At 42.2% G+C, this 14,036-nt stretch overlaps 1 protein-coding gene across 2 annotated transcripts; it reads left to right on the top strand.

Moving 5' to 3' along the window:
- The first annotated feature begins 262 nt into the window (after positions 1–262).
- si:dkey-32e23.4 (dynamin-1-like protein) lies at positions 263–14,018 on the top strand. Of its 2 annotated transcripts, XM_044025302.1 has the most exons (18): positions 263–446; positions 2,133–2,264; positions 3,869–4,010; positions 4,811–4,849; positions 5,139–5,185; positions 5,295–5,366; positions 5,462–5,548; positions 5,693–5,855; positions 7,353–7,473; positions 7,985–8,323; positions 8,584–8,704; positions 8,804–8,959; positions 10,001–10,090; positions 10,201–10,299; positions 10,494–10,610; positions 11,280–11,389; positions 11,514–11,673; positions 11,806–14,018. In XM_044025302.1, exons 2-18 carry the CDS (start codon positions 2,163–2,165, stop codon positions 11,860–11,862), a joined length of 2,022 nt encoding a protein of 673 aa, XP_043881237.1. In that variant the 5' UTR covers positions 263–446; positions 2,133–2,162; the 3' UTR covers positions 11,863–14,018. The 2 variants fall into 2 exon arrangements, with proteins under 2 accessions (XP_043881237.1, XP_043881238.1); XM_044025303.1 differs by lacking the exon at positions 4,811–4,849.
- The last annotated feature ends 18 nt before the right edge of the window (positions 14,019–14,036 follow it).

The raw sequence follows: 14,036 nt of genomic DNA, 5'->3' as shown, positions 1-14,036 counted from the left end.
ACGTTTCCTATTATTCAGCATTTTCTTTGCCCCCCCCACACACACACACACATTATTTCCTTATATATCTTTTGGACTTCAAAGTTTTTTTAAAAACCCTTAAAAAAAAGCAGTCACTGTCCACTGAGAACGATTATCATTTCTGATGTTTGTGTCATAGGGAACTTCAAAAGGCGGGACCAAAACAAGCCTCCTTTACGTATCGGCCAATCAGAAGATGAGGATCCACGTGACTTATATTTCACGACCAATCTAAATGGATTGAGCTTACTGCTTGTACCGCCCGTGTGTGGACTGACTGACGGTTGTTGTCTCCTCAGGTCTGCTGGTAATTGTGGATCACGGTATTCAGTTTAAGATGCGACGTTTGCACTTCCCCACCTATTTTTCCAAAGTATGACGGACGGACTCTGTGGATAAGAGCGGATATCTTGTGCCCAACACCGGTAAGGTCTCAGTCGAGCGCCGGCTGCTTCAGCCGCGAAGCTAGCGTTAGCACGGAGCTAGCACTATCTGTCACTTCCTGCCTTTTACGTTTAGCTTCAGCCGGCTAACCTTATTCTATATTTAGCCTTTCGGCTAATGCTACTTAACATTTTAATTCAATTAGATTTCTGACGCTGCTGAAACTGAATTTAAGTTTTTTTCAGTGGTTAGTGACAGAGGTGGTGGTCTCTCTGTATGTTACTGATGTCCGGGCATTATTTCCCCCCTCCTCTCATCAGGACCACATTTCCTGTGTTCCCAATGGAAAATGCTCTTTTTTCCTGTTGGAGTAAATAGTAATCAGCTAACATCCTCTTGGTCTTGGTTCATGCCTTTAAATCAGTGGTCAGCAACTGCCAAACTGGCCCACCAGCATTAAGATCCTGCCCTAGAGATAATTTCTTTTAAATTACTTGCTTTTTTGTGGGTTGAATCTGCGGAACGAGTTCTGTGGCAAAATTCAGACAGAGGAAGACAGAACAAGAAGACGATGCCCAATGAATATTATAAATTACTGGTTTAAACTTTGATCTCATCTAATAAATGGCAGATAGTTATTAAGCCACACGTTTGTTCTCCAACTAGTTATTCTTTATGAAATATTTTAAACTTATTTATGCCATTTTTTCCATTGAAAATTAATGTCTGCCTTTGATCTGCATGCCACAAATCATGCATGAATCAAAGGTATCTTTAGCGTGAGTACTGATGAGTACTCCACCTTCCTTCCCAACTGCATTTTCTGTGGAAATGGACATTTTCAAGTTAAAACATTTCTCTAATTTGAGGTAAAACATTGATACCAAATATATTTAATGAGTCAAAGTTTGCTTGCATTAAGGAAAGTATTATTTTGTTATGTATTTAACCTTTGTCAAAGAAAAGTAACACCGCTAACACCCTTTCAGAACACTGCTGCCAGAGTTCTCAAGGGAGATTTCCGGTTAAGTACAGGATTGATTTTAAATAGATACTGTTGTTTACAAGTCCCTCAATGGTCAGAATTCTGCTCTCACTGCACTGCAATTTGCTATGGCATTGTTTTATAAACTATTAATTGTTCAGCCTGACTGCCCACTGCTGCAATCCTTATAATAAGTCTGCCCCAACTATAACCTGTTTTAAAATTAAAATTAAGATAAGACAAATGGAAGGCACCCACAAGTTTCAAAACTGCTCAAAAAAAGCCTGTCGTTAAGCAATTTGATGGGATAAATGCTTCTTGTCCCGGTCCGCCCTGGTGCAGCTGGTGTATACACACAAACACTCCCTCAGTCAGGTCTGATAGTATTGCTTGACAGAGCCTGTTTTCAGAGGGATAAAGCTTACAAATAATATTATTACATTGTTTCTGTTTAAGAAGATCAAACAGAACTATAACGATAACAAAAATGCCAAAAGTTACACACTGCAGCTTTAAACTCCCCTCTTTAAATGTTAATATTTTGTTTTTCTCTTATCTCTGTAAAGCACATTAAATGACCACTGTGTATGATACTGTGCTCTACAAATACATTTGCTTTACCTTAAATTCACCTTGTTTTTTTCTATTATTGTTCTACTGTCATCGTGTATGAGTCAACACAATCTAATTTGCTTCACTGCACTTTCCTCTCTGCTGACTTACCCTTGCTCCATTTTTGCAGTTTCGTAAGTGAGCCCAGTTTATCGGAAGCATGGAGACTCTGATCCCGACCATCAACCGGCTGCAGGAGGTCTTCCTCACCGTGGGTGCAGAGGTCATACAGCTACCTCAGATAGTCGTGGTTGGATCTCAGGTCAGCCAATGAAAAACAACTAATAATAATTACAAAGCTAAATTACGACTATATTAATCATTACATTGATTGAGTAATCATTTGTATTTGACTTTTTGATTTGAACAGATATTAAGAGGTGAATTTGTACTGCAAACCCCACTGACCTTTTACTGTATCAGGTCCACTGGAAACATTTTTCATTTGCCTTTTATTTCCTCCTGCCGGTACCATTGTAATTGTGTTTATCTCTGCCTGACTTAAAAACAATAGATCAATTATATACTAGGGGTGGGGAATTTCAAGCAGAAAATGCTATTAGAATATTCAACAGGATTATTTGTAGACAAATACGCTGACAAACACACACACGCACACAGACCCTGCTGCCACACACAGGAGGCCAAAGACAGATGGAATTCGATTATCTCTTCTCAGTAAGACAGTTTATTAGAAAATGAGCCCTTCAGCAGAGTGTGCAGGGAAAAAAGTGTGACTGTGTACTTGACTGTGAAGTAAGTTTTAAGTGAGTTATTCCACACATTGACGTTTTTCACATCCAGTACTGTGTGCTTTTCTCCAGACTTCAACAGAAATATTTTTTGTCAGAGGGGAAATTCTCCACCACAATAGAAAAAGATTCCACCGCATGAGAGCTAGTGAAAGTAATGCAGGGTCCCACAGCGTGCTGAGCTCAGGGAGCGGCTTCAAGATACATTCAAGAAACCTCTTTATTTGACTACATGCATGGTTTCTTTCTGGTTTTCAATAATCCAACCCGACTATTTCCAGTAAGCTGTCAGACAGCGATGCAGATACGTCAGTACTGTGTATAGTCAGTGTCTTCATAAGTTACCAAGAATTTATTGGAGGCTGTGGTCATAGGGATGTAGCACTTCACGATGCTAGAATGTTTTAATTTTAGGCCATTTTCCCTCTGGGAACTACTATAACTACTAAAAGACAACGTAAACGTTTTTGGTCTCTATCGGAAGTTTTAATCGCTAATGTTTCCTTAAAAAGTGCCAAGTTTCCCCTTACCGACAACTGACCAGAAGTAAAAATGTCCTCACTTCTGCAACAGCATCACACTAATATATGTGCTGCTGCTGCTGCCATCACTAATCATGTAGTTATTGAAGTAGAGAACATTTTTCTAATCATTGATAAAACATTTTTCTCTTGTTTTTCAACTTTTTATAATAAAACAAATGATAAAATCATACATTATTCATTCCTATCCTCATTACAATACTGTTAATAACTCATAACTAGAACTAATAAATATGATCATGTCACTCCTTTTCTAGCTTTCTTGAATACTTCCTTTTCCCTGCCCATTTTGATTACTTTTGAGTGTCTCCATGTCATCTGTCCATCCTGTGTCTCTGTTATTTTTGCACTTTTTGCCTGTGTTAGTACATTAAAAAGATTACAGGAGACAGATTTTATTTTTATTTCTATTTAATTCTGATTTCATCGTATGCATTGATGCTGAGAAGAACTTTTTGAATTTTGAAAAATGCACTATAATTGATGTTTATTTTTGTTTTTTTAGTAATATAGTGATAATATTATTATTATTATTATTTTTATTATTATTATTATTATTATTGCCACAACAGAGCAGTGGAAAGAGCTCGGTGCTGGAGAGCCTGGTCGGAAGGGACTTTTTGCCACGGGGATCAGGAATCGTCACAAGACGACCGCTGGTGTTGCAGCTGGTGAATGTTGCCCCTCTGGAGGAGAGACTGAAGACGGAGAACGGTAGTAAAACATGAATCTGTGTGTGATGATTTTCTGTCGCGAGTGAAGTTGCTTTGACTCTTTAAAAAGTCAGTTTCAAGGACCCCTTTCAGACCTTGTGTGTTAAAATCTGTCCTGAGTGATGTGATCATTTGCAGTTTGAACTAAGTACAGTTTTATTCTCTCCGTAAAGCATCTTCAAATATGATAACAAAATCCACATGTGGTTGTGGTCTGAGGACACGTTTCTCTTTTTTTCTTCTATGGTTCAGCGGCCGTGATCTTGTAAGGCTGATTTTCCGGTAACAGTAGGGACAAAGGAGACTGCCTCCCCGCAACGAGACATTTAACCCTCAATCCTGCATAGGCCTGCTTTCATCAATGATGTTGCCTTACCGCAGTCCTCTGGAATTACAAAACTCCTACACTACCCAGTCCGTCATATTCTTTCATGTTTCTTTAGTCTCATCCTCCTCTCATCCTTTCATCTCTCTCACTCTCCATCACTCATGCAGAGACACAGACTCGGATACATTTCAGATACATCTGTACATTGTTAATACATAATTTAGTTCAGACATAAAGATGAAGCCAGATCTCCTGTGGTCAGAGGAGACGCCTCCCGGACACATTTTAATGCCCGATGTCACTTAGTGCTGTCCACACGTGATCAGATCTCTGAGAGTAGATGTTAACACCAGGTCTGAACGGGTCCCTGGACACAGAACATTCATTCACTGTTTAATCAGCTTTATTCCTGCTTTTTTATTTCTGCTTTACTAAAATGAACTCTTTCTTCCTCCTCTTCACTACTCTTTCAGGACATGGGGTAAAACAAAATACCCAGAACAGCTACCCAGGTCTCTGTATAATCAGACTGCATCTTTGTTCAGTCTTGTCATTTTCTTTTGTCAGCTATCACGCACATTCCATTTGTTTTGTTTGTCTCCCGTCTTGCATTTCGAGAAAAGGTCCAAAGGTCTGTGAAACAATCTCAGACATTTGGAAACTACCATAAATTCATTTGTAATCTTTTACCGTTCATATTTTATTTTTCCCCTCCCAATCCCAAATTCCATTGTTATTCTGTGTTTTTGTACGCTTGTGTCCCTGTTGTATTACTTAAACTCGCTCTTGTCTTTTTTTCAGGTGTCAAAGCTGAAGAATGGGGCACATTCCTTCACTGCAAGAACCAGGTACATTCACTATTTTAGACATTCAGATGATGTACTCGACGCCGTTCACACTTATTATGTGTCGTGTTTAAATGACGCATCCCTCTGTCACCTTCATTTTTCCTGACAGATCTTCTCAGATTTTCAGGAGATCCGTCGGGAAATTGAAGCAGAGACTCATCGCGGTTCAGGCGACAATAAGGTGAGATGAAGGAGGTGGTGTAAATTTAGCGTTGCCTTGAAAAAACATTTTACACTGTGATAATAAATTTCTCTCCTCTTTTTCAACTGCTGCAGGGAATCAGCCCTGAGCCCATATATGTGAAGATTTTCTCCCCCAAAGTCCTAAATCTAACTCTGGTTGATTTACCAGGAATCACTAAGGTAGACTTGGGCACGTGATTTTTGCTTCATGTGTGCAAACAAAACAGCAACACAACGCAGTATCACATCATGATTAATGCTGATTACACAGCAAATCAGTAATCACCACATTCTCTGCTAACTTGCTTTTTGTTGTCACTTCAGGTTCCTGTTGGGGACCAGCCAGAGGACATCGAGACTCAAGTGCAAGAAATGATCTTGTCCTTCATCTCAAATCCAAACTCCCTCATCCTTGCTGTGTCCCCTGCCAACTCTGACTTGGCCACCTCCGATGCGTTGAAATTGGCGCGTGAGGTCGATCCAGATGGTAGGAGATTTTCTTCCTCTCCCCCAGATTTCATTTTAATTTTCTTTGCACTCTAATGCTGGGATCAGATTACACCAAATCAGGCCGATTTTCAAGCGATTTCCACTCCCAGTGTCAGACCCGAATATGAAAGTCGCGAACAATAAACAAACATATCATATTTGAAGAACAGAGTTTTGGTGTCTGGAACTACCATGTGTCCTGCTTAGTGTGACATGTTCTACAACATACTCCTGGACGACGCGACGTAACATACAGATATAAACATGGAGAAGAGGAAGATTGATGCTGCTGCTGCTGTTAGGTGGAACAGTGAGCCCCAAAAAAGGTTTTCACTGAGCTTTGGCAACAGTACCTCTGCCTCTTTGACGTCTCCTCCTAGGGACGACCACGACAAAGTAATAAAAAACAGAAATGTTGGCAAGAAATAGCAGAGGCACTTCAGCAACTCGGTGAATAGCAATTAAAAACTCCCTGCCACCCAGATGACCTATGAACTCGCGCAGTTTCGCGAATGATGATTGGTTGGGGTCATACTTGTAGTGTTGTCAGTCCCCCGAACAAGACACGGCAAGGATCTCTGTCACTGTGATTGATAATCTGACATGGTGACTGTTACGGCCACTGCAGCTTCCCCTAGTATGTGTGTATGCGTTGCTGCAGCTTCTATTGCCCAGGTGTGGACATTCTGCCATCAATAAGTGGAAAGCAATCAGCCAACATATGCCTGATGCCTGCCAGCTTTGCAGTATAAAGGCGCCTGGGAGACTTCAGCTGGGGCCTGTGTGTTGTTGTTTCATGTGATTTAACTTTGAAAGATGTGTATTTGTGCTACTTGAGATTAAGTAGTTAACACCTCGTGCTATGCCAGTTGCCGGCATTTTTAGTTTAAGTAACTTTTTCTCTGATGCTATATTTCTTGCATGGTTCCAACTAATCCAGACCTCTTTAACTCAAGGTTTGAGGCTATTGTGTAACCATTTGTTTTATTTTGTGATCCTTACTTCCCCTTTTTAAATAAATAATCTTACTTTGCAAAAACACTCCTTCACCTTCACGGGCTGGGTCGTAACAGCGACATCTTGAAAGACAAAAATATCGTGTAGTCTCATCCCAGCGTAACAGTGTGTATTACATAACAGGCGTTTAAGGAGAAGTGCACTTTTGAATTATTAAATTATGCAAGAAGTGGAGGAAGTATAAGCACATTTCAGACCCATCAGTCTTTACTGCATGCTGGCTGTTAACGTTAACAGCCTAGAAAGTAATGTTGCCATTATGGTGCACTCTGACAAATAGATTGACCAATGATGAGAATCTGCCTGTAATTATCTGGGATGTTGGCAAGTGTGGCGTAGATATGCCTGTTGCTCGCAGTGAAAACATTTCCCCCAGTGAGCCTCACCTCATCTCTTTCCTATCAGTGATGCATTTCCTATTTTTTCTCTCCACTATATCGCCTCCTAATGGCTCCGGTGTCTGTCTGCTTTGTGTCAGGTCGTCGAACACTGCTGGTTGTCAGTAAGCTGGACCTGATGGATGCAGGGACTGACGCTCTGGAGGTCCTTCTGGGTCGAGTCATCCCAGTCAGACTCGGGATCATCGGGGTGGTCAACAGGTCTGAAACACTCGTGAATCAACTTGTGTTGTTGTTCATTTTACCGTGTTGTGTTTAACTTTTATCACTGGCCCAGTAGTATCAGTCCAGACAGATCCCATCAAGTGGACAGTGTCCTACTTTCCACATCCACATGTGTGCATCATCTGCCAATTTCCAATTGGGTCTGAGCAGACTCAAACTGGGAAGTTTGAGTCTCCATATAGCACAATACTTTCCACTCTAGTTGTCGACAAACTCTTGTTTTGGTCAAAAAAACAGACAAGAAGACGGTTATCATGGAATCTTGTGTGAGGTTATATGAGGAAGTCCACACACGTATACCTGAGCACTCAAAGAATACAATGAAATAGAAATGAGGGCAAACCCCCGGTGAGAAACTGCTGCTACTGGGATTGAATGTAAAAGCGAGTACAAATGAGTGGAACACGACCAGTGGTTCCCAAAGTCAGGGTCTTCCCTTATCATCCTGATCATCTAATTACACTCACTCGCTGTCTCTTATTCTCAGGAGCCAGCACGACATCAACACACAGAAGAGCTTGTCGGACTCGGTGAAGGACGAACAGGTCTTCCTGCAGCGTCACTACCCCTCGCTTGTCTCACGTGCCGGGTCGCGCTATTTGGCCAAAACACTCAGCAGACTTCTCATGCACCACATCCGTGACTGCCTGCCTGACCTCAAAACCCGTGTGACTGTGCTGACTGCCCAATTCCAGGCAAGGCTCAAGAGCTATGGACAGCCTGTAGAGGACCACAGCGCCACCCTGCTGCAGATTGTCACCAAGTTTGCCAGCGATTACTGCAACACAATCGAAGGCACCGCAAGATACATCCAAACCACAGAGCTGTGAGTGCGACCTCAGGGTCTTTGTTTCATGTTGTCGTGAATTGTATTACCATTGATTCAAATCTGTGTCATTTGGGTAAATTATGGAATTGCCATCTTCGTCTCCACTGCCCTCAGGGTGATTTAATTCATGTAAATATGTAGGAAGAAAAGTATTAACATTTGTGGTTGACTGCTTTTGATTTGGTGCGATTAACATCGCCGAGACTCAACACTGAGAAACAGCATTGGTGTCACAGCTGAAACCATCTCCCCTGCAGCTGCGGAGGAGCTCGGATGTGTTACATATTCCATGAGACCTTTGGCCGCACTTTGCAATCCATCGACCCCCTCGGGGGACTGACTGAGCTCGATATCCTCACTGCCATCCGCAATGCCACGGTGATCAACTCCTGATTACTCGTCGTGTAATTTGCTTAATCCACATTCTGTGCAGGTAAATAGATGTGCTGATGTGTGTGTGTGTGATTGGTTCCACAGGGTCCGCGACCAGCGCTCTTTGTGCCCGAGGTTTCCTTCGAGTTGCTGGTGAAGCGGCAAATTAAGCGGCTGGAGGAACCGAGTCTGCGCTGCGTGGAGCTCGTTCACGAAGAGCTGCAGAGAATCATCCAGCACTGCTCCTCCTTCAGTACTCAGGTTAGCAGAGGGATCACGAAGCGCTGTTACCAAACACCAAGTAGATAAAACAGTGCTACCACTGGCCTCCTGTTGGAAAATGTCAGACCTACTGCAGGGAGTCTGGTTTGACAGCAGCTAAAGTGTACAATCCTGTTTTGATCAGCTAAGAAACATTTCTTTTTAGAAATTTAGCAGTACAGAGGCAATTTTTTTCTGTTGGAATAAAAAAGCAACGTATTGACTTTACTGTTCAAACTCAGCTGTTAGGCTTGTTAGTTTCACTCAGATCTAGAATGTCTCTGTTTTAGCTTCCCCACACTGCCTCTTGTCCAACTAAGAATAGATTTTAAGATCGTATTTATTACCTGTTCTCCGCAGACTTTGTCCTGCATACCTTAGGCCGTTTTAGTACCTTATGCTCTTGGAAGTACTTCGAGATCCCCACACAGAGGTCTTATAGTCCTTCCAGGTGCTTGGTGAGAGGGGACAGAGGATCTGGTCATCTGGTCCTTTAGATTTAGGATTAACTAATCCAAGGAGATCAGGTCAGTAGAGTTAGTGACGTCCATAAAGTCCCATGTCAAGCCTGTTCCAGTTAAAAGTTCCAGTACATACATTTTGGTGATTTTGTTGCCATTGATGTTATTATTCTGCCTCTGTTTGATTTTCGTGAACAGAAATTATTTATAGGATGAAAATGAGCTCTGTCAACCAATACTATCAGACGTGGCTGAGGGAGTGTTTGTGTGTATACAGCAGCAAACTTTTGAATGACAGGGTTTTTTGAGAAGTAGAATTAACTTCTGAAACTTCTCCTGGAAGCCTGTTTGCAGTCGTCTCGCTTTAGTAGCTCAATGCCGCTGTTTCCCCTTTTTGTCTTGACATGTTTATATATAAGTTACACACTACAACTTCTTTTTTTATTCTGCTGGTTTTAGGACATGTTGTGAAGAAGCCTGTGGTGTGAATTTTAAAAGGAAATTGTTATTAACGTTAATATTTTTGCTGCATAAATTATGTGTGCATTATGTTAATGAAGTATGTCTTTGTGTTTGCAAGGAGCTTCTACGATTTCCCAAACTGCACGACTCCATTGTGGAAGTAGTGACTGGATTACTGAGGAAGCGCTTGCCGATTACTAATGAAATGGTAATCCACAGCTCGGCGAAGATATTTAATATTAATTATAATATCCAAAAGCCTATAATCGTATTAAAGCTCAAGGGCACTTTTCCCTGCTGTTTTTTTTCTGTCTTTAGGTACACAATTTAGTTGCGATAGAGCTCGCCTACATCAACACCAAGCATCCAGATTTCACAGATGCAGCTCAGGTCTCAGCATCTGTCAACAGCCAGCAGGTAGTTATTGTACCGTACAGCAGGTACTCACGTTCCTCAGAACAAACAGCAGCAGTTGTGTTCTGTAAAGCCTCAACAATTGTGTTTTCACACACTCAACATTAACAGTTCCTTTCATGGCCTCTAGTGGAATTACAGGCTCAGCCAGAATCACCTTGACCCTGTGACTTTTTTTTCGGATTTCTTGCTGTCAGGCGGAGGCTCTTGACGGAGGCAAGCGCTGGAAGAATGAGAAGGTTGTGGACGAGAAAGCGCCACCTGCAGGCTTTGGCAGCCCCAGCAGAAGCCAGGCCATTAACCTCCTCGACACAGTGAGTGTTAGGTTCAGCAGTAGGACGGAGGAATTAAAGCAAAACCTTTGCAAGTCTGGTTGCTTTTTTCGCCGCCTTCTCTATGGAGCCTCCCCGTACAGTTTTGGAGTACATGTTTTTATGATGCCGCCGTAAACATCGTCCCATCCATTGTCTACCGCTTTATCCTCGCTATCGTAAAAACTCACCACTGATGCTCCCCTCTCCCTTCCCCTCTCCCTTCCCCTCTCCTGGCCATGTGCATTTGTTTTCGAACACAACCATGTTTTTCAATTCTCACCATTCAAAAAAAAGCTGGTCCGATGTTTACTTGTTTTGTGACTCCTTCCTCGGTCAGACAGTTGTTTCCTCTCTTCCTCGCTTTTTTCTGCTTTGGTTGCTTTGGTCTATGCTTCTTTTTTGCCGGCTCTGCCATGATGAACGTCTAAAGTAACACTATCGCTGCCCTGATCTTATATCCGGTACCTGGCTCATGGGTGTGTGTGTTGTGCCGTAAAGCAATTTGTGTTTCTCGTGAGACCTCCTGATTCTGAGGATTCCGGGTTTGTGGCCCTGCAAGACCTTTAACCATCACAATGACTCCAAAGCTGTTATATTAGGGGAAACTCCTGCATAGTTCTGCTTTAAATAAATTGTAGACTACCATCATTTTACTTCTGTCTCTGCCAGGCTGTACCTGTATCACGTAAGCTGAGTGTGAGAGAGCAGAGGGACTGTGAAGTCATCCAGCGCCTGATCAAGTGCTACTTCCTCATTGTCCGCAAAAGCATCCAGGACAGGTGTGACTGGAACAGATCCAGAACTCTCTGGGGGCTACCATCGCTCCCCCATTTCTTCTCTCCTGAGCTCAGTTGTCGTTGATGCTGCTTTTTGTAAGTTTGTCTCGGGGCTGTGTGTCCACAGTGTGCCCAAGACGGTGATGCACTTTCTGGTGAACTACGTGAAAGAGCATCTGCAGAGCGAGCTGGTGGGCCAGCTTTACAAACAAACACTGCTGCAGGATCTGCTCATCGAGTCACAGGACACGGCACAGCAGCGGACAGAGGTCGCTCAAATGCTGGAGGTAAAATGAAGGCTGACGTCTGTGTTCACTGAGCAGCTGTTGTCTGTCCAGAACATCAAGTACTTTGTCTTTTTCCTTTTATCTCCTCTTCTTTTCTTTGTAACCGTGATCTCGCTGTTCTTCTTTTCTCAGGCGCTCAAAAAGGCCAGCAACATCATCTCTGAGATTCGAGAAACCCACCTGTGGTAGCCAGAGGACACAAACTAATTCCCCTTGTCATAGGACAGCTCTGACAGTGTGAGAGTGGATGTGGGTTTACAGCACTGAAAGTAAAAGTGTGCGCGTGCGTGTTTACAAATGTGCGGTTTTTCTTATGGACCAGTGACAGCAGCACATTTGGATCTTTAACTCTGGGGCTGTTGCTTTTCACTGTGAACGTTGTGTCGAGAGGGACGACGATCAAACACCAGGGGGCCAGAAGTGTTATAGCAAAATCTAAATGACAGAAACATTTTGCATACATTTGTGACAAAATGTTTGTGGTTGTATACGTTTGTCGCTTGAAATGTAAAAAATGTCAATTATACAGTATGTGGAGTATTTAAAGAGATAGTTCGATGTTTTTTGAGAGTGTGTTTGTATGAGGAATTGACAGCACTGACTTTGGAACCTCTCAGGAACCTGAGACGCAGACATTTGACAAAAAGCTCACCTATTAAAATGTGCCAGTTTAATTCTACTGTGTTTTAAGAATACATGCACCACTTTTTCCTCACTGTTAAACCGCCTTTTCTGCCTGGAAAGCAGAAGTTTGTAAACCTCTCCCTTTGCCAAACCAAACTCCTTTAAAGAAATCAGCGTTTTTAGCTTGTGGGGATACAGGAGCTGCTGGTCTGATTGGCAAGTTTGTGTCACTTGGGTAAATCTGAGTGAAGGATTTCAAAAAGGCACAAAATAACACAGATTGAATTTACTGTCAGTGGCAGCTGTGGATCAACAGCTCCTGTGTGCAGTGATGTAAAAACACTAGATTTTCTCTAAGGACTTTAGCGTGTGGGAGAAAAGCAGTTTATAAAACGACACAAAGCTCAGTTTCCAGTCAGGAAAAGTTGTCTCATGGCAAGATGAAGTGACGTTCTTATCGATATATCGAAGTCAGCACTCTGTCTGTGTCAGTACCTCGTACGCCACCCTGCGCTGTCCCTTTCTCTTGGTTTTTTTGTTGGATCAAAATGTAACTCACACTTTCGGGGGCTTTGTCTGAGCCCCTTTAACAGGTGCTAAAAAATTCTGTTCCATGATTTGCATTGCAACTTTGCTCTCCTGTGATTCGAGCTCTCACCAGAGATAGAGGTGAAGTGGAAATCCAGCTCACTCGGTGCTGACTGCAGTGCAACACTGCAGAGACACACACCAGTCATTTGAAAAAAATCACATCATGAATGCAGATGATTTTCCTCTTCTTTTTCCCAGCCTGGGGGGGGGTAAAAAAACAAACTATCAGGTTTATTTACAGTGTCATTTACATATCCGCTTATTTAATTTCTGTTGCACTTCATTTGTTAAGTCAGACAGGAGGAGATCAAACATTCCCGATACATGTTTGCCTCTGTTTATGAGAGGTTTTTAGGAGAATACATCACAGAGACGGGCAGCTATATGTATGTAGTGTGTATATGCTATAGTGACAGTGACTTGTTATGTTTTTAAAAATGAATAGGACATTAAATAATCAGGTTACATCCTATGGCTTAATTGTTCTGTAACTTCTCTTCACCTCCTCTCACTAATTACCCACTGGTTTCCTCTTTAAATGCTACAGAGAACAGCTTGTTCCACATCACTGACCCTCTCCAAACAACTGCTGCCACAAATAAAAGAGATTCAGTGTGCAGATGCCTCCTGCATGCATTTCTTTCATCCTAAGGTAGTCGGAGCCATTTAGTTGTGTAACATTGCTTGATGTGTAAAAATATTCACCCTTTCCTCTCTGGTGTTTCTAATTTAGGTGGACAGCCGGATACGCTTGTCTCCCACGTCACGTAGAAAAGAAAAACTATTCCTCTCAGTCAAAACAAAGTTATTCTAAAAAACGAGGCTGTCTCTGTCTTAATGGTACAGTTTCTGTGCGGTCAGGGAGCGAGCACAGCGTTGCATGTGTGTGTTCAGGGTGCATGTGTGGGTGTACGAATGAATTATTCATGTATATTTGTATTATTTAAATACGCAGCAGGGTCTAAAAGTCTTGAGTCCGCTTTCCTCCAAACTTTTGGACTCTGCTGTGGTTGTCATGTGTAAACTGCCTTCTGAGTTCTTGCCTGCCAATGTTTGTGATACATGTTTACTAAGTGGAGTCTGTTCAGAGCGGAGGGACTCATTAAATGTCAACAAATGATGACACCGTACAAAGTCTTCCTGGCTGT

This window comes from Solea senegalensis, linkage group LG5 (genome assembly GCF_019176455.1).
Source record: "Solea senegalensis isolate Sse05_10M linkage group LG5, IFAPA_SoseM_1, whole genome shotgun sequence".
In the NCBI taxonomy this organism is placed as follows: Eukaryota; Metazoa; Chordata; class Actinopteri; order Pleuronectiformes; family Soleidae; genus Solea; species Solea senegalensis.
This window is presented reverse-complemented; position numbering and strand designations above follow the sequence as displayed.